This window comes from Lupinus angustifolius, chromosome LG14 (genome assembly GCF_001865875.1).
Source record: "Lupinus angustifolius cultivar Tanjil chromosome LG14, LupAngTanjil_v1.0, whole genome shotgun sequence".
NCBI lineage: Eukaryota > Viridiplantae > Streptophyta > Magnoliopsida > Fabales > Fabaceae > Lupinus > Lupinus angustifolius.
In genome coordinates this window covers 11,340,756-11,360,341 of record NC_032022.1, presented here as the reverse complement: position 1 = coordinate 11,360,341, position 19,586 = coordinate 11,340,756, and the positions used below count along the sequence as shown (strand labels likewise).

At 35.9% G+C, this 19,586-nt stretch overlaps 2 protein-coding genes and 1 long non-coding RNA gene across 3 annotated transcripts in view; 2 read left to right on the top strand and 1 right to left on the bottom strand.

The window, feature by feature from the left end:
- The window catches only part of LOC109326383, a 5,983-nt gene extending 5,083 nt beyond the window's left edge, over positions 1-900 (top strand). Inside the window, exon 9 of the mRNA XM_019559070.1 lies at positions 571-900. Coding sequence (XP_019414615.1) covers positions 571-628 — 58 coding nt within the window. The 3' untranslated portion in view covers positions 629-900. The remainder of the gene's footprint in view (positions 1-570) is intronic.
- Positions 2,500-7,714, top strand: LOC109326270. Its single transcript, XR_002105225.1, has 3 exons — positions 2,500-2,540; positions 5,992-5,996; positions 7,668-7,714. It is a non-coding gene; the product is annotated as an uncharacterized LOC109326270 (long non-coding RNA).
- Positions 10,780-15,468, bottom strand: LOC109326882. Its single transcript, XM_019559763.1, has 2 exons — positions 15,318-15,468; positions 10,780-13,379 (listed from the first exon to the last, which is right to left on the bottom strand). The coding sequence occupies exon 2, from the start codon at positions 13,254-13,256 to the stop codon at positions 11,205-11,207; it is 2,052 nt and encodes a 683-aa protein (XP_019415308.1). The 5' UTR covers positions 13,257-13,379; positions 15,318-15,468; the 3' UTR covers positions 10,780-11,204.

The window sequence follows — 19,586 nt, the reverse complement described above, 5'->3', positions numbered from 1 at the left end:
ACACACACAATAAATGGTGAATAGAATGAAATTAATTTGAAGTTTAATTGATGTCAGTTGTTGCTATTCATAGCTTGGTCTACATAGATAATAATGGTTGGATACTCAATTATTCAAGCCTTTAAAACTAACTAATGTCAAGTATCTTGGTTTAGTATTTGCTTGATCAGCTCAGTTAAATCAGTTTTTTCCTTAGTATCTTGCTGTCTTGACTTTGTTTTTCTTACACTCATTATGGAATAACTGATTTAGTGATCTTTGTCAGTGATGATATGCCCAATTTGTATTCTTAGTTGCTAAACAATTATATCTTTGCGTGATAATGTTCTATCCCACCTGCAATGTCTAACTAGCCTTTGTGACACTTAACATGAAGAGGAGAAAAGGAAGGAGGCACAAAAATTTACCATAGTGTGTGCATAACTGATGCCGGCAATTAGTGGTTAGATTCATGAAAGTGTGGATTGCTGTTGTGGAATGTGACAAATTATAGATGATCTTGTGTGTAAAATCTTGATCAGAATGTTATGTGATCTTTATGATGTAAAAATTTATTATTACATTCAGCAGGACACAAGATGAGGATATGTCAATTTTCAATGATGCTGATTTCCCGCGTCTGCGTTAAGGTGTGCCATTTTGTGAAGGCATGAAGGGGTTCTGGCAGTTCAGATGAATGCATCATCTTCAGTTTACCACCCCTGTCCAGAGTTACAATTTTTAGAAAAACTATATAGTATTTACCGCTTTATGCTAAAAGCAGTAAAGCGATTTTTGCCCCATTGGTTTCTAGCCATTTGAGTTTTGGTTTTCTTGAACTGGTTCTTGATCTCACTGATGGGATTAATTGTTTTCCTTAAACATTTTTTAGCAAAACTATTATAGAGTTCCTTTCCATTATCTGGTCTAGGATTTTGTCCTATCAGGTTTTTATGCAGTGTTCTTTATCTCCAATGTTCTGCTCATGGTTTTAAATTGTGATTATAGTTATGTTCAGTTTGCGGCAATTGCACTAAATTGTGGGAAAATGCAACCAATGCGGCTGCAATTAAAATTATGATGTGAAGGCAGCATACTGCAGTTATTGATTTACTCTTCTAAATATAGCTAGAATCCAAGAAACTGATATGCATCCACATCCCATATTTTCAGGCATTATTATCAGCAATTAAATTTAAAATAACCGAATCAGAAATTCCTAATGACTATGTCATAAGTAACTGAATAACAAACTCCTAGTGAGTAATGACTAAGAATAAACATCCCAGGTTGCAGCTTGTGAAGGCACACTTTCAACACTCCTTCTTGCTTTGACAGCTGCAGACTCCTAGCTAGCTTCTTAATGCTTCGAGTCTGGCTTTCTGAAGAGCATTTATAAATATTTCTGCACTTTGATCCTCAGTTCTGCAATAGAATAGACTGATTTCACCTTCTATCTTTACCTTCCTTAAGCTAAACAACTTGATCTTAAAATGTCGTCTTGCCATAAAAAAACAGGATTGATCGAAATTGAAGTTGAAATTTCAGCTTGATTGTCAATAAAAAATTGTGCTGCCTCATTTTGCTTCATGTGTAAATGTTCAAATAGGTTTCTGATCCAAATTCTTTGATTTGCAATAGCATTGGCTGCCATATATTAAGCCTCATGATTCTTCTCCACTCCTGTTTATGTGAAAAGCTCTTCTATTGCGTCCTCTTGTCTCATGATTCTTCTCCACTCCTATGTCTACAAAGCATTTAATAATTCACCCGAGGAGATACTTGATAAGTCTTTAAACTCCTCTGATGATGATATCTTGGAGTCATATTTTTCAAGTATAGTGAGAACTATTTTTTGCCCTATTCTTTAATCTGGAAAATCCTTGACCGTACCTTGTTAGCCATGCATAACAGTCTCTCAGCATAGACTTTTGTAGTTTTTGTATCCTCCACGCTTTGCATCTCGAATTATATGATCAAATTGAGAACTTACATGCCATTGGTTCTTTCAAAACATTGATATTTCGATTTGAGATAATCCCATATGTCCATAGCAGACTGCAGATTCATAATCCTTTGTAGATGTTTTGTACATAGCTGAAAAAAGACAAGCTTTAGACAGCCTTCATTGTGTCCCTCTCATTGTGGTTCTTCTGCTTCACTTGGTGGCCAATTTAGCAACTACATAGTCCTCTTCTACATAGTGCCTCAAGCTGAATAGTCCTCCTGACAAACTGATTGTGAAATTGTGGTGGATCAGTGGATGATGTGTCATCTTCCCATTTTGGGTTTTTTATGGGTTCTCTCAACTCACAGATCCCTCAAGCTAATGGCTCTAAAACCAATTTGTTATTTTATTTATAGCAGAAAAAGAGAATAGCAGAGGAAAGAATTGGTATATGAAGGCAGTATATTGTTTTTGATTGACTCCTCTAAATATAGCTAGAATCCAACAAACTCATGCATCCACATCCCTTATTTTAAGACATTTGTCATGAGACAGCAGGGTGTAGGTCAGATGCTTTAGTAACATTCATTTTCGGGGCTAGTTGATTTGGCAAGTCGATAAGATTAAACCTGTTATAAAAAATGTATATACTAGAGGGAAAAGGAAAGTTTGGTTTAATAATAACAAACTTCCCTTTTTGCCCTTAGACAGATAGTTAGGGGGGGGGAAACTACAAATAGAAAGTGGTTAGTTTGGAGGGAGTTAATTAGAAGTAAGCTCAATGATTTGGAATCAGAAGCTGGGATTGGATTGTGGGATCCAAGTTTGTCCTCTATTCCTCTTGTAACACACTCTTCATCAATAAAATTTATTTAGAACCCTAACAGAATCACATTGATTCTGGGTTAGGGGTGATTCTTTTTTCATTCTTATTATTCTAATTCTTCTCTTAATTGATACCAGTGTTATCACTGGTATCAGAGTACCATTCTTGGTGCCTGGGGGTTAGAAAACCACGATTTCTGTTGTTGTTGTTCTGTATGGTATCCACGAGAAGTATGGCGAAAGAAAGCGATAGTTGGGGCTAAGAAAGAGAGGAGGTTCGTACATGGTTGGAATTGAATGAGGCGCGTATGAAGAGAACTGAGGAATTAGTAGTTGTCATTGCCGACAAATTAGGGATTGGAAAAGGGGCCAATTCTCTCGACGGAGGCAATGATCACGAAGACGAAAGCGAGAGCCCTGGGATTCATCATCACCGGCGTGATAAGTGGAGGAGGTTGGAGATACCTATCTTTGTGGGAGAGGATGGCATTACGACATAGGAAAAAATGCAAGCCACAATGGTGGCCTTAGAAGGAAAAGCCTTAAGTTGGTTCCAATGGTGGGAGAGATGTAACCCTAAACCCACTTGGGAAGGTTTCAAGCTAGCTGTGATCAGGAGGTTCCAACCTTCTATGGTACAGAACCCTTTTGAACTGCTTCTGTCCTTAAAGCAGGAAGGAGGGGTTAAAGCCTATGTAGAAGAATTTGAGAAGTAAGCAGGAGCTTTAAGGGAAATTAATCAAGAGTTTGTTAAGGGGGTTTTCCTTAATGGGCTAAAGGAGGAAATAAAAGTGGAAGTCAGGTTGTATGAATTAGAGACTCTCCCTGAAATCATACAGAAGGCTCTTCTTATTGAACAGAAGAACATGGTGGTTAATAGGAGGCCAATGACAAGTGTCACCAAGACTGAAGGGTATTTTCGAAGGGGATCAGTGAATAAGGTGGTCACCTTGGATTCCACTCTATCTGGTGGGAGTAAGAAGGAGGGATCCTCTATTGGTAGTGTGAGGGGGAATTCAGAACCCTACAAGAAGGTCATAGTTCTAGAAACATGGGTGAATTCAAGAGATTGTCAGCTGCAGAGATAAAGGACAAGAGGGAAATGGGATTATCTTTTAGATGTGATGAGCCCTTCTCTAGGGACCACATATGTAAACGCAAACAGTTGAGGATGTTTCTTATAGCAAAGGAGGAAGAAGATGGGGAAGAAGGCTTGGGAGACAGGGTTGATTCCTTTAATTTCTTATAGCTATCACTGTACTCAACGAAGGGGTTAACATCAGTAAAATCCTAGAAGATAGGAGAGGAGCTGTAGGAGGTTCCAATAGTGATCATGATTGATTGTGGGGCCTCACACAATTTCATATCTCAGGAGTTGGTGCGGAGGGTAAAATTGGAAGTTGATAGGACAAAATATTATGTAGTGGAGGTGGGGGATGGTCACCGCATCAAGTGCCAGGGTAAGTGTTCACAACTTAAACTCGGTATTCAACAATTAAAGGTACAACAAGATTTCTAATTGTTTGGTTTAAAGGGGGTTGACCTGGTGATGGGGCTAGAATGGTTGGCCATCTTGGGAGAGGTGAAAGCTGATTTTGGGAAAATGAGGTTATCAATGGCAACAGGGGACTCTGTAGTCACCTTGGTAGGGAACCTTGCACTATCTAAGGCAGAATTGTCACTGGGTGCTTTTATGCAAGTCCTATTGGAAGAGGGTGAAGGATTGTTGGTTTAGTGTGGGGAAGATCCGTCCAGAAGAACATAGAGGTGCCGCTTGAAATTTGTAATGTGGTACAACAGTTCCAAGACAACATGATCATGCCATTCACTTGAAGGAGGAGGTTGATATCCCTAACATCAGACCTTATAGATGCATCTACTACCAAAAGGCAGAGATTGAAAGATTGGTGGTTGAAATGCTTGAGGCAGGGGTCATCAGATCCAGCATAAGTCCATATTCAAGTCCAAACATATTGGTGAAGAAAAAAGATGGGGATGGAGGTTTTGTGTGGATTATAGGGCCTTTAATAGGATCACTGTGCCCAACAAATTTCCTATTCCAATGATCGAAGAGTTGTTGGATGAGTTGGGACATGTCAGGGTTTTTCTAAGCTTGACTTGAAGTCAGGTTACCATCAAATTCAAATGAGGGATGAAGATATAGGAAAGATTGCTTTCAAAACTCATGAAGACCACTATGAGTTCCTGATTATGCCATTTGGCTTAACCAATGCTCCCTCTACTTTCCAAGCATTGATGAATGAGGTACTCAAGCCCTACTTAAGGAAATTTACTCTAGTTTTCTTTGATGACATTCTTGTATATAGTTCAGATATAGCTATTCATAACAAGCATCTTTAATTGGTGTTAGAAGTTTTGATTAAGCATTCACTAAGAGCCAACTTAAAGAAGTGTAATTTCGGGCAATCCAATATAGATTACTTGGGGCATATTATCTATGGAGTAAGGATAGCTACTGATGAATCAAAGGTTGAAGCAGTTAGCTCTAGGCCAAAGCCTACTACTATCAAGAGTTTGAGGGGGGTTTTGGTTTGACAAGGTATTATAGAAGGTTTGCTAAGGATTATGACAAGATGGCAAAACCCTTGACTAACCTTCTAAGGAATGATGCTTTTAAATGGACTGAAGAGGCTACAATTTCTTTTGAAGAGCTTAAGAAGGCAATGATACAATTACCCCTACTAGCAATTCCTGATTTTTCTAAAGAATTTATTGTAGAAACAGATGTTTCTAGCAAGGGTTTGGGGGCTGTTCTAATGCAAGAGAGGAAGTCATTAGCCTTCTGGAGTCAAGGTTTATCTATTAATGCTCGATAAAAATCAGTTTATGAAAGGGAATTAATGGCCTTGGTCCAACCTATCCAGAAGTGGAAGCATTATCTGCTAGGGAGGCACTTTGTGATAAGGACAGACCATAGGAGTTTAAAGTTTCTTACTGAGCAGAGGTTGTCATCTGAAGAACAATTCAAGTGGGCTGTTAAATTGATTGGTTTAGACTTTAAGATTCAATACAAGTCATGCAAAAAGAACTTTGTAGTAGATGTTCTGTCTAGAAAGGTTTTGTTTTCTGCCCTTTCAATGATTTCCAACGAAGATGTGGGTTCTTGGGTGGAAGAATTACAACAAGATCCCAAGTGGAATGGGTTGATGCAGGAATTGTTAACTGACCCTACTTCTCATCCAGGTTTTGAACTGAAGAAGGGAATCTTGTACTACAAGGGGAGGTTGGTATTGTCCAGAAATTCTCATAGAATTCCCCTTATCCTAGTAGAATGTCATAAGACTCCTATGGGTGGTCATTCTAGTCACTTTAGGACTTATAAGAGGATTGCAAATTTTATGTTTTGGGTAGGAATGAAGAAAGATATCAAGGCCTTCGTGGAAGCTTGTGAAGTTTTCCAAAGAAACCAGTACTCCACTTTGTCCTCTGCTAGGTTACTACAACCCTTACCTATTCCCCAACAGGTATGGATGGATATCTTTATGAATTTCATAGGAGACTTGCCAAGAATTAAGGGAAAGGGTACCATTTATGTGGTGGTGGACAGGTTAACCAAGTATGCCCACTTCTTTGCTCTAGGGCACCTTTATTCTGCCAAGGATTTGGCTACATTGTTCCTCAAAGAGGTAGTCAAGCTACATGGTTTCCCTACTACCATAGTTTCTGACAAAGACCCCTTGTTTCTTGGTAAATTCTGGAAGGAGCTCTTCAAAATGGCAAGCACTCAGCACCTCATACTATCCACAAACAGATGGTCAAACATAGGTAACTTATAGGTGCTTGGAAACCTATTTGAGGTGTTTTATAGGACCTAAGTCTAAACAATGGATTAAATGGTTGCATTGGGCAGAGTTTTGGTTCAATACCAACTACAACGGATCTTCTGGGATGTCACCTTTTAGGGCTTTATATGGTAGGGACCCCCTTGTCTTGCTTAAAGCATGAACTATTCCTTCTAGGGTGGAAGAAGTGAACCAGCTCATGACTGACAGAGATAGGATTCTAGAAGAATTAAAAGCTAACTTAGTTAATACTCAGAACTTGGTGAAGCATGCAGCCAACAAACATAGAAGAGAAGTTGAGTTTGAAGAGGAAGATTGGGTGTACTTAAAATTGCAACCTTGAAGTCCATAGCAGGTAGACCTTATGCCAAATTGGCTCCTAGATATTATGGTCCCTTCAAGATAATTAAGAAGCTGAGTTTTGTGGCCTATCAACTAGTTTTACCAGAATACTCACAAATTCATCATGTGTTTCACATTTCCTTGTTGAAAAAGACTATTAAACCTAACCATATAGCACAACCACTGCCTCATATGCTAAATGAAGAACATAAGTTAACAGTGGCACCAGAAGATATCAAGGACACTAAGGAAAATCCTCAAGAAAATTTGGAAGTACTTGTCAAGTGGCAAAACCTATCAGAGCATGAATCAACATGGGAACTAGCTGCAACTATACAATACCAATTCTCATATTTCCCACTTGAGGACAAGCTGGTTGTAAAAGGGGGTGGCGGGTAGTGATAAGACTAAACTTGTTATAAAAAATGTACATACTAGAGGGAAAAGGAAAGTTTGGTTTAATAATAACAAGCTTCCCTCTTTTCCCTTAAACAGTTACATCGTTAGTGGGGGAGCTATAAATAGAAAGTGGTTAGTTTGGAGGGAGTTAGTTAGGAATAAGCTCACTGATTTGGAATCAGAAGCTGGGATTGGATCGTGGAATCCAAGTTCGTCCTCTATTTCTATATTCCTCTTGTAACACTCTTCTTCAATAAAATTTACTTAGAACCCTAACAGAATCACATTGACTTTGGGTTAGGGGCGATTCTTTTTTCATTCTTATTGTTCTAATTCTTCTCTTAATTGATACTAGTGTTATCACAAGTGAGTTGTTACACACTCCTTAGCGGATTTCAATTTTCATGACCATCATACCACTGTCTTAATCGAATAGCACCCTTTGTGGGGTCTAAGTTAGCGCACAGTTGGACATCAAAACTCATAAATGACTCACTTGGAGCTCTTGATTTTGTGGTATGTCTCGATGGATTCAATTACACAACTTAGGAAGAGAGAAAGGAGATTTCCACCTCTTACAAATGTTTTGTGGACATCATTATGTTATTTTTTGTTAAAATGTAGAAAACTCTATTTTATACCCAATTTGAAAAATATGGTTTTTGAACTAAAGTTCTGAGCTCGAGAACCGATTACGGACAAAGAAGATGTTAACACTTCATTCACTCATATTTAAACGATATCATCAATAAATGCATTGTTAGCATGAATCTTTATATCCTTAATTTATTTTAACAAAATTATTATTAAAACAATATAGTATATTTTTTATTTATATGTCTAAGAGTTCCTTTTCTAATATCTTTCTAAATATTATATTTTTATCTTGCTCTTATGTATCCCTAGATAATTGGGAAATGATGATGATGTAGTTCTAGATAAAAAAATCTTCATTTGGAGAATTTTTATTTATTAAAGATTGAAAGGGGAGAAAGACAACTGATCATAGTCTGTCGTCCTCATCTCTAAGTAACAACTCTATGTCTACAAATGCATCTCATGGAAAACTCTTCAGGCCTTTAAAGGTTGTTTTTTTAAGGCTTAAAGGAAGTCTATCATTTACCATCATGCATCCACTCACTTTAATGCTTCCTTTGGTAGTAGACTAGAATATGTGAAGATAGAGAGAGGTGAGAAAGAGTAAAGGAAAGTAGTGAGAAAGATAAAGAACTTTTATATTGTTGGATATAAAAGAAAGAGAATAGATCTTCTTTCACTCTCTTATTTGGTTGGATAAAAAATGAGAAGAAAAAAAATAATATTCTTTAAAAAGACAAAAGCACTCCAAAAATAAATAGGAAAAACATTATGAACAAGTAGTAATATGAGGGTATAATAGATAATTGTGTAGTTTCTCCTCTCCTCTCTCCAATTTCTTCCCAATCATGGAGAGAAATATTTTGGAGATGGGCACACAATTTTTATCCTCTCTTCCTTATTTCTATGCTAAATCAAGAGAAGAAAATCTCTAAATCTCTATTTTTTTCTCTTCACAATTTCTTTCCTCACTAATTCTTGCCTACCAAATGAAAATAAGAGAATGTGCATCTCAACTTTTGTTAAATTTTTATTATTCAGTAATTAAGAACATTTAAAATTTATTATTTTAATTATATGGATTTAATAGTAAAGAAGATAATCAAACTATTAAAACTCCATCTAACAAAAAAAACTATTAAAACTCCATTAATTTATTTAATTATGTAATTAAGACCAATTAAAAGAAATTATTTTGATTATTATTATTATTATTATGGTAAAATGACATCACCATCCATTCCTAAATTCAATAACAAATAAAAAGAATATAACATTACCATGAAGCACTATAGTTTGTCTCCATTTATTTCATGCTTGAGTTGTACCATTTCTCCAGAACGTGTATGCTTTTCAGCATCAAATTTAAATTCTTCATCTGTGTACTCTTAATCCTTGATCATGCAACATATTTAGTAGCTTCTGGTTGAATTTGGACAACAAGTGTCACGTGTTGGAACAAAAACTAACACAATTGAACCATCTCCGAGATCTAGAATTTATGTTTGCTTTTGTTTTTTGGTTTCTTATATGTATCCTCACTAGAGGTAATCATGTTTGAGTCGGGAACGTCCATGGGTAGGTGGGGCTAACTCTCCTAGCGAATATTTTTTCTATCCAGAAGACTCGAACCCAAGATCTTGCTTAAGGGAATCAAGCATGTATCACTTGAATCAAACGTCTGCCTTTGTTTGACTAGACTAAGATGATGAATTGGGTTTTCTGCATCGGAGAGAAAATACCAGATTCACCCCACGGGGCAAATGGTCAGCAGTGTGAAACAACATCTCATGAACATCAACGGTTCCTTTTGGAGGGGGAGGGAATGGAAGATTTCTCCATTATTTGTGAGTTAAAATTTCAATGAAGGCAGAGTAAATGGTTAAAAATACAAGAATGTAATTATAAAATTTTAGTAAGGGTGTTTAGATAATTTAATATGTTTGTCTTTAAAAAACTCAAATTGGGCTAACCATGAAAATAGACTAAGATTTTTTTTCTGTATCGAACTCTTGACTTTTTTGTCTTTTTGAAATCTATGAGGACCTTATACCATATGACAATGTCTTGTTATATATTTTTAATTGAAATGAGATTGGAAGCAACATTTCAACCATATTTTGGCAAAGAGAAGGATCACATCTTCATCGTCTTTTGAGTTTAATTCGCTGATCTAGGAATATATAATGAGTTGTTTGTAGAGTTAGAGAAAGGAAAAAGCATATATAATGAAAAATCAAAAAACAACAATTCTGAAATGGTGGTTGGTTCATCAAAACACTACACTAAAAAACAGGAAAACTCAGAAAACAGAGACAAATGGTGGTTGTTTCCATGTAGGTCATGCTGCAAAGATCGAGTCGAATATAAGTTGAAGATTAATTGGTGGGAGTGGAGAGTGAAAACAGATAAAATGAGGTTGCTAAGTGAGTCTCATGGTAGAAAATGTGGGGTTTAAGGGAATGGAGTTATAAGAAGGTTGAGAGTTCGAATCTCGCTCACTGCAAGTATTAAGATACTAACATTTGCCTATAAAAAATGAAGGATTTAATAAAATCATAGCAACAAGTATTGAAACACCCTCAAAGCATACAGTGAATCATTGTGAGAGATTTCCACAGCACCATGGCCTCTATTTGATTATGATATCACTAAAAAAGATTCAGCACATTCTACCCGCAGATCATACAAGAACAAGTATATTTGATTATAAACAGGATGCTAAAACAAACAATGAAGTGCAAACGTAATTGCATCATTGCATTAAGTATCAAAATGCAATTAATAAATGAATCAGATGGAAGTAAAACTCATACATATAACACAACAATGCAGAATAGGTATGTTGAAAGTGAATGCAAAGCAACATGCAAGGAGAACATGAAATACCAGAACTATAGGCTAATCATTTTGCCTACAGAATGATGAATAATAACTGAGTTCACCATTGAGCATGGACATCTAAAAGTATAACCAATAGCATGTCATAAAATTATACAACAAAAACTAAAAAGCTGTGGATCCCTCCAATCCAATTATAACACCAAAAAGCATTATAAATAATCCAGGTCAGGCTTATATAACCAAGAGTTATGTAAGAGAGTGTATTTTCATGGATCTTCCTTTCAATTTCTCAAGCCTATTGCATCATGAATTACAATAACTTCTCTATTCTGTGTACTGTAATCTATCATCCTTTTTCTGCTTACCATCCACGTTTACAATTTCTGCTCTACAAGGTTTTGACGCGCCCTCTCTCCCATCCCAAATGCCTCTTTTTCAGGTGAACTAGGCTGCATGTCTTCGATTTTCTAAGCATTATCTGATGATGCCTCGTCAGCTTCTGTCCTGTCCTGAAGGAGTTCTAAAGGAGTAGCGGCTGGATCCAACTCTCGACAACCCTTTGGAGCATTTGGAGCTTCTTGGCCAGTAAGCAAGTAGTTAGGAACCTGGTGAGAGAATCGAAACATCTCCTCTTTCCGGATCCTCCTTACCTTATCAGGGTCCATGTGCCTCTGAAACACTGTTCTGAAACCAGCAACCTTAACAAGGGGGGTAACTACTATACCTTGCTCCTCATTGAAATCTTCAAGTACCTCCACCATATCATACTTGTGTATCACTTCGTCTGGAGTATGTTCATCCCAATCAGAAGACCAATTTCGATAAAGAGCCCAGACTTCGCCCTTTCCAGGAAAGATGTGAATAACTCCTCGATTGCCTTTTGTCCACCTAACCTTGTGTGAAAAAGAATTTAATGACTCAGATGGTTCATGCTTGCCGGCCCTGAAATCCCCACAAGTTTTATAAAAACCAGAACCTATCCAATCTATTGGGCCCAATTCACTGTTGCTTCGAGAGTTAAGCCAGCTGATCTGCATTCTAAATGGTTTTGTGGAGATCACCTTGTGAATTCTAGCATAGTATCGAGGCATTCCATCATCATCATCGTAAGCAGCCCAGACCTGGTCATCCTCAAAGGCATTTTCAGATCTATCCAAGTCAAAATTGTGAAAATCAGGGTCCGGAACATTGATTGTAATATAGGCTTGGCTCTTCTTATCTGCATTATCAGATGTGACAGGGAAAGAATCAATGACCAGACGCCTGTGACCATTATCAGTGGACTCTGCATGCTTCTCTGAACTGGCTTTGTCATTTAACGCGCTTTTCTGTCTCTTATTCCCTCTGTCTTTGTTGGTATCCTTAGCTTCAGCCACTGATCTCCATTGTTGAAGTTTCTTACGAATGTCAATCTTTGCCTTATCCATCAACATGTTTCGCAGTTCAAACATTGACAACTCTCTAGTGCTGTAATGCTTTCCAGTAACACCTGAAAACCCATAATTTCTTTGTATTCCCATGTTAGCCTTTCCTGGTTCAGAAAAACTGCCCACACCGGCTGCTCCATGTCCCATTCCCATATGATTTGCCATGTGCCCTTGATAACCATTAATGTGAATATCATCTGTCCTCCTTTTCTTCAAACCATCAGTCCTCTTCCTTTCCCATTCAGATAATGATGGTGCTCCCTCTCTCTTCACTTTCTCACTTGCCTGCTGCACAATTTGAGCAGCAACAGATGATGATCTGTGAGAATCCCACTGAGCATTTGTGTTATTAGTTCCAGCATGGTGTCGAGTATGCTGATTCTGTTGAGAAGACCAATTTGGTGACTTAAAAACATTGGGAGGTGGACCCCTCTCAACAGCCATAAAAGCTTCATTACAGTTGGGACATAAAAGGGTATGATTCAAGTAAAGCCTGAGATATTCATAATGTGTCTTACACCCATTACAGATGGTCCAAAAGGTTTCACCCCTTTTCTGTGGAGGAGGAGCTGGAGCTGAGGGTGCCCGAGCATTAGTTCCAGTCCTCACATTTGAGGTTACATTCTTCTTAAAATTATAAATACCATTTGAACCGGGTGCATCTGATTGAGATCTAGCATGATTGGGATTATTTCCAGTCCTCTTTTGGTTATATGCTAATCTCTTGGTCTTATCTGATAGCAAACTCCATGCTTCAGAAACCAGCTTAAATGCACCCTCTGCGCCTAAAGTCTTGTTTTTGTCAGGATGAAGGATGAGAGCCAACTTCCTGTACTGCTTTCTAACAGTCTCGTCATCAGCAAAGGGGCTCACTCCGAGAATACCATACCAATCCAAGTCTCCACTTATTTTAGTCTCGGCAGAGATATAAATATCAATAGTAGTCAAAAACTGGGAAAGATCCTCCAATTCAGGATATAGATTTAGAGCCTTGAGGGCAAACTTCTTTGCCCCAACATATTCCCTTTCTGAAAACTTCCTCTCTGCTATTTCTTTGGCCCTAACTGCCTCATCTTTGTTGCAATCCATCATGTTTAGTTGTCTCAGCTCTTGATATGTTGCTTCCTCACCTTGCTAAAAGACAAAGTATTTAACCATGAACTCTGGATTCTATAACATGCCACCTTGGCTTGATGAAACTCTTCAATCTTGCACCTGATACAAAAGGGAAAGAAACTGAGACATTCCACTAAAGTTCTTAATATTTAGGCACGTAAAGCAACAATTGTAAGTAAACCAGCATTACTGAGTATGCATCACACACATATTAAAAACTACTAATGAAAAAATGTGCTTGACTACATCATGCAAATACTATTTGAATTGCACATTATCATCAGAGGCTTCAACAGTCACCAGAATGGAACACGTGTAAGTGTGCGTCAAAGAGAGATGAGATATTAAGTTCAATGACATCACATATTCAAATGAAAAATTAATAGAAATGATAGACAAATTGTCCCTCGCGTGTACCCTTATAATGAATATTGCAGACATCCCTGGAAAAAACCTCTTTGCTTGCAAGGTAAGGCTGCATAGGTGGGAGCTCCATGCAATATGTCGCCCTTTAAATATTGCATATATCATATCAGTAGGTGCTAGGTAAGGTATACAGTGATTACAGTTACTTTCAACTTACTGCCTAGGATAAGGCTCATAATTAAGTTTCCTATCATCTAAGAGATTCCATTCTAATATTGTAATTGTTCCAAAAACCAAAATATTTATATCGTGTGTTACACTTACATACTACACAGCTCAGTATTTTGTTCATGCAGTAAAAAGAGAAACAGAGAATATAGGACAATGTTTAGCAGTACTTTCAATCTAGGTAGTCAATAGCACACTATAGCGCCGCAATAGCAGAGTGTAACAGGGTTTCAACTGTTACCCTCTACGCTAGTGGATAGCGGTGCAGATGGCCGTAGCGCCTGTAGCAGGTCAAACAGCAGCAGAATCACAGGTCAAATAGTGGGTCATGACCCACTACATGTTTAATATGATCTATTTTAGTATTTATATATGTAAGCTATAAATTACTTATATATTTTTCCTTAGTCACAGCAGTTGTCCCGGTATAGTGTTTTTGGGATCGGCTGCTACGCTTTGCTATCCACAATTGACTACTTAGTTTTCAATTACCTTTCTCTGTCACTTCATTTTTCAAGGCATCGCAACAAAACAATCCACACATACAGAATACCCTACTCGAACACTAGCACCAAATATTTATACAGAATCTGTTGAGATATCCAATAGCAAATGTCCAGAACTTACTTCTCCTCATGCTCAGTTGCTCACACTAACAATAAAAGTTAGACTGAGTTTACCACATTAACAAGCATGTATCAGATTATAACAGTCTAAATGAACTTTTTGCTATTAAAGGGGAATGTAAAGACAGGGCAAGGAGGACAGATCTAATAAAAATGAACTGCAAGCTTCAAAAAATCACTTATAATGTTACTTGTTAATTAAACCAACCAAGATGCAATTAGCAGCACCAAGAAAATGGTAAATGTCATTTCAATAACCCACTGTTCAATCACCAAGTTAATTCATAACTTCCAAAGCTGGCATCAACCAATCACAAATCCAAAGTTCCAACTTTGAAGTTTGAATTGTTAAAAATAAATAAATAAACAAATAAAACCATAGAAATTAAATTGTTGATACCAAATTACCAACCCAAAACCCCCCATATAATCAAAATATATGAAATTCACTTAACACAACACAAGATGCGAAATTTAGAACACCCATAACCTCTTTTTAGCATAAAAACTCGCATCGCAGCTCAACATCAAGAAACGGAAGAAACAATGGTTCAAACAACACAGTGCGAAATTTTCGTAAATCAACCTCGTGGATTCGAATTCAACATAGTCCCGCCATGGATCTACAAGGTAAGTGCAGTTCAAAACAGCTTAAACGTTCGAAAATCAAAAATTGAAATTCTGCCATAAAATTCAGTAGTTCAAATTTGAAACCCTAGAATATGTTGCATACTGAATCTAACAAACAATTGAAAAACAAAGACACGAGATTTTAGGTAAAGTGAAATATTTTAAGTAATTAAATGAGTGGAATTACCTAATTGGAGGTATTATGTTGAGAATTTTTTTTTTTTTTTTTTTGAATCTGAGAAGAAGGTCACAATGTACAATGACCCCAACCGTCAAAGCCTGAGAGAAATTGTGGAGAATCAATTTTGTCCCAAAATGAAAATGTAAAAAGTACACTAGTGAAAATAGTTTTTATTTTATTATTAACCAAACATGATCTTAACTATGGTTAAGTTTTAACTCAAGGTCTTTGAAATTGGGTTGTAGTATATGAACATAAATCAACTATTCCCAATGGTATCTCATTATATATCTCATGCCAAAATTAGAATATGTTACTTTTTGATTTTAAAACAAATTATTTTATTCATATGACAATATATAATTGGTCCAGGACACATTGTTGGAAATAGGTGATTAATTTATAGTTTAGAAATTTTTATTGGGTGAACTCTTCTAAGCTTTCATTTTGTATTTACAAGTGTATGGATCTGTATACTTGAAGATGAAGAATAGTTGAGATTGTCATATCTCATTTAATGAATCTAGATTATAATTTTATGCACATAATTTTATTGTACAAGTTGTAAACTCCACCGTTTTTATCATAGTTCCCTCAATTTTGTGTTCAGGGATTAAAATGATTAAAGCAAATATATTGATTTAGATGATTTTTAATGGGTAATATGTTGAACCTTGGCTTAATCCAACATTTCCCCTCTCCATGATTGATATTTGATTATTTTACTAGTGTTATTTACATCATGATAAACTAGTAACAACCCAAAATTAATTTATCATATATATATAATCAATTTGTCCAGTTTTATTTGCATTAGGCTTTCTGTATCTCCCTATGGAGAAAGTGAATTTTCTGGTATGGGAAAGTGCATAGGATTGAGTAGGTGGTGTACTCTTGAGCCTTGTTCTCTGTTTTTCACTGTTTTTTTTCTTCTGCTATGTGGTTTGGCAAATCTGCTTATGTTTTTCTGCTATTTACTCTTGTTTTTCTCTTGCTGTAGTAATGTTTTTCTGCTATTTACTCTTGTTTTTCTCTTGCTGTAGTAATGTTTTTAATACAGATTTGTATGAAAGTTTACTTAAAAAAAAGAATTTGTCCAGTTTTACTTGCAAAAAGTTGTTGTTCCTCTCAATCTAAACATTGTGTATGCAGTAGCTGCCATACCTACAAATATAACTTCTTTTCTCAATCTATTGTGCTTCTATATGTGAAATATGTTCCTTCACCAAATTCTGAATTAATGAGGAAACATGCAAATCTCCAACTAGTGCTTGATTTTTTCCATCAAGTCCCTAGAGTACTTGTTGCACTCAGAACAAATGTTCCTTGTTCACAAAAAATGTGCATGGAGAAATTTGTGTTGTTCCTTATAGTCATTGGTATACCTCAGTTATTGTATAGTTGCCACTTTTGGAGGTTATACAACTATTTCCATCATATCCTAGTTGAAATCCCCTCTTTATTCTATTAATTTCCTTCCAATACCATGAGCTTTTTGTTGGTGGAACATAGGACCATAATTGCTTCCTTAAAAATATACAACATGAAACCATTTAATCCATAAGTTGTCATCTTTATTTTCTATGGATCTGATTTGTTTCACCATTGCAACCTTGTCACATATTTTCACCTCTCTTAAGCTCTGACAAGTATGCATAAAATTTGCTTGGCACATAGTACATTAGCTCAAATAGGTCAAGTTGGTCCAAATTGGCATCAAGTTTGTGTTGTTCCTTTCATGATTTTAAAGGATTTACTTATCATATTGATATATATAGAGTATTTTGTTATTAAGGGTGAGTTTGAATAAGCTACAGAAAAGTACTTTCATTATATAGCTTATAGGTATGGAGGTTTGTTTTTCAGTTTTTGGGAAGGGTTTTCCAATGAAGTCTCTCACTGTTGATTTGTTAAATGATGTTCCCTCCTGACCTTGTTGGAAATAATACAGATTCTCTGTACTCAATTCATGTAATATTTTATGTTTCACCCACTTATATCTACTTATGTAGATATAGATATGTACAATTAATGTATTACTTTTGTAAAATAAAATTAAAATAAAGTGTTATTTTTATTTGTTGGCAAACTCTGATTGGTCCGGGATAGAAAGACATGAAGATTAAGGGATAAAGGATCTTCCTTCGTTGGCAATTGTATTGCAAATCGCAATATGATTTATAATATAATATTATGTGATTTAAAAATTCATGTAATCATCTGACTTTTGAGGCTAACACTTCATTATTGTTGTATTTGATTGATTAATGAACTAACTCATTAGATGGTTTGCTGCATGAAAAAGTTGTTAAATTAATGTATGCACCTGCAATCACTTATTCTCTATAGTTTATTTGCTGGCATGGTTCCCATCCTTAAATATGCATTACATGTGATAAGTGTCACATGCAGTGTTGTGGAAGGCTTACTTGCAAAGATCCCAAATGTCACAAAAGGTTTCTATATTTAAAATCTTATTCAAATGGTGAATTACTGAATTCTATGGTGCAGGAACATTCTGTTAAAAAACTTTCCTTGATTAAACTAGAATTATGGCAGTGACTTGGCAAATAGCACATTCAAATAATTATTGTAGGATCAAGTTACCACTAGATCAAAAACTATAAGCATTAGTTTGGGCAAACTTTAGTTCTTAAGTCCAACAATATGATCTCAATAACCCACTTTTAGGCCATAGGGAAAATTGGCCCACTCCAAACAACCCATTTTAAGCGGGAGCACATCTTCTATCTTATAATTTGTATTATAATTTGTATTATAAGTTGTGTTTAGTCAAAAAATACTTATTAATTAAATTTTAATTTATATTTTTTTTTTGATCAGTCACAAACTCATGATAGATAGAATGGTACACATTGTAACATAGCAGATGATTACCCATTTTGGGCACCTATTATGCTTCACCTGGAAATCAAACAAATGACCCTCTAATTCCACTTGTTAGTGTAGCATGCACCCAACGACCAAAGGAATTTCAACAGTGAGTTAAGCTAACAAATCATATAATCAAAATCTTAAAAGATAAGGTTGAATGCTATATCCACTTAATACATTTCTCACTTAACCCGTTTTCCCTGGACGTGGGAATTGTAACCCATTCTTGATTTCTAAACAATTATAATACCATAAAATGAAAACCACTAAAAAAATATTTAGATGTAAATGATTTATGGTTTGAATCATTTATTGTTTTTATTACTGTGTAAAGAGCATAAAGTAATATGGTTCATGGATCCTTCCATGATTAGCGATCCATTGTTATTAGGTTATGAGAAGAATAAGATGTTACTTTCGACAAACTTAAAACAAAATATTAAGATAATAATTTTATAGACTTTTTCCGCTTATAACTCTTTCGTTCATCCCCTTATATTCAATGTAACAGAGATTTCACACTTGAATATAGGTAGTTGTAAAAAATGAGCCATGATGGTAGTAGATTTCAAGAACTAAACCTCATAACTTATGAAGAATGGGTTATCAATCTACATGAGGCAAGTGCCAACTATTTGACTGTTATAAAGCATTACTTTATGTTTTTCTTCAATACCGAAAGGTGTATGCCATAGAAGAATGCATGTAGTTTCCCAAACCACAAGTGCTAATTTGGCATTTGGTGAAAGTGGTGAAGGGTTGAGAGTCCTACCTTTTCCTTATAAAAAAAATCTACTATTCTAAATGATGTCTCGAATTATGTTTTGGATTAATGACATTGAAATAAAAATAGGAACATAATAAATATTTAATTTTTTTAATTGACATAACATGTTTGTATTGATCTAGGACATAGTTCGACAACGGATCATTATCCCAAAAATTACACTCCCGATGTTTCCTGCCATCACTATTGAGCTTACTATATATTCCTCTCACGTGACTATAACAAATAATAAATGATCAAAGGTGTAAGTATAAGAGTCCAACTAAGAGGGGGGAATTAGTTATCTTAAAATAATGGCCGATTTTTCTGCAAAATCAAAGTTAAAGTGCAGCGGAATAATATGCAGAAAAATAATAGGAAATAAAAATGAAAGAGATAAGGAAAAGAGAGTACACAAGGAGTTTTTATACTGGTTCACCTTCCTGTCCACCGAAGGTTACATCCAGTACTCTTGCCGCACAAGAGATTTTTTCACTAAGAATTATGAGTTGTAATTACAATATCTCACCCCGAGATCTCTATGTACCTTACACACTCCCTAATTCTTATACCCTTGGAAAACCCCTTTCCAAGTGAAACTATTCCCCTTTCTT

Excerpts from the sequence above, each read along its gene's own strand:
- LOC109326882 (XM_019559763.1), bottom strand. The coding sequence starts at position 13,256 with ATGATGGATTGCAACAAAGATGAGGCAGTTAGGGCCAAAGAAATAGCA.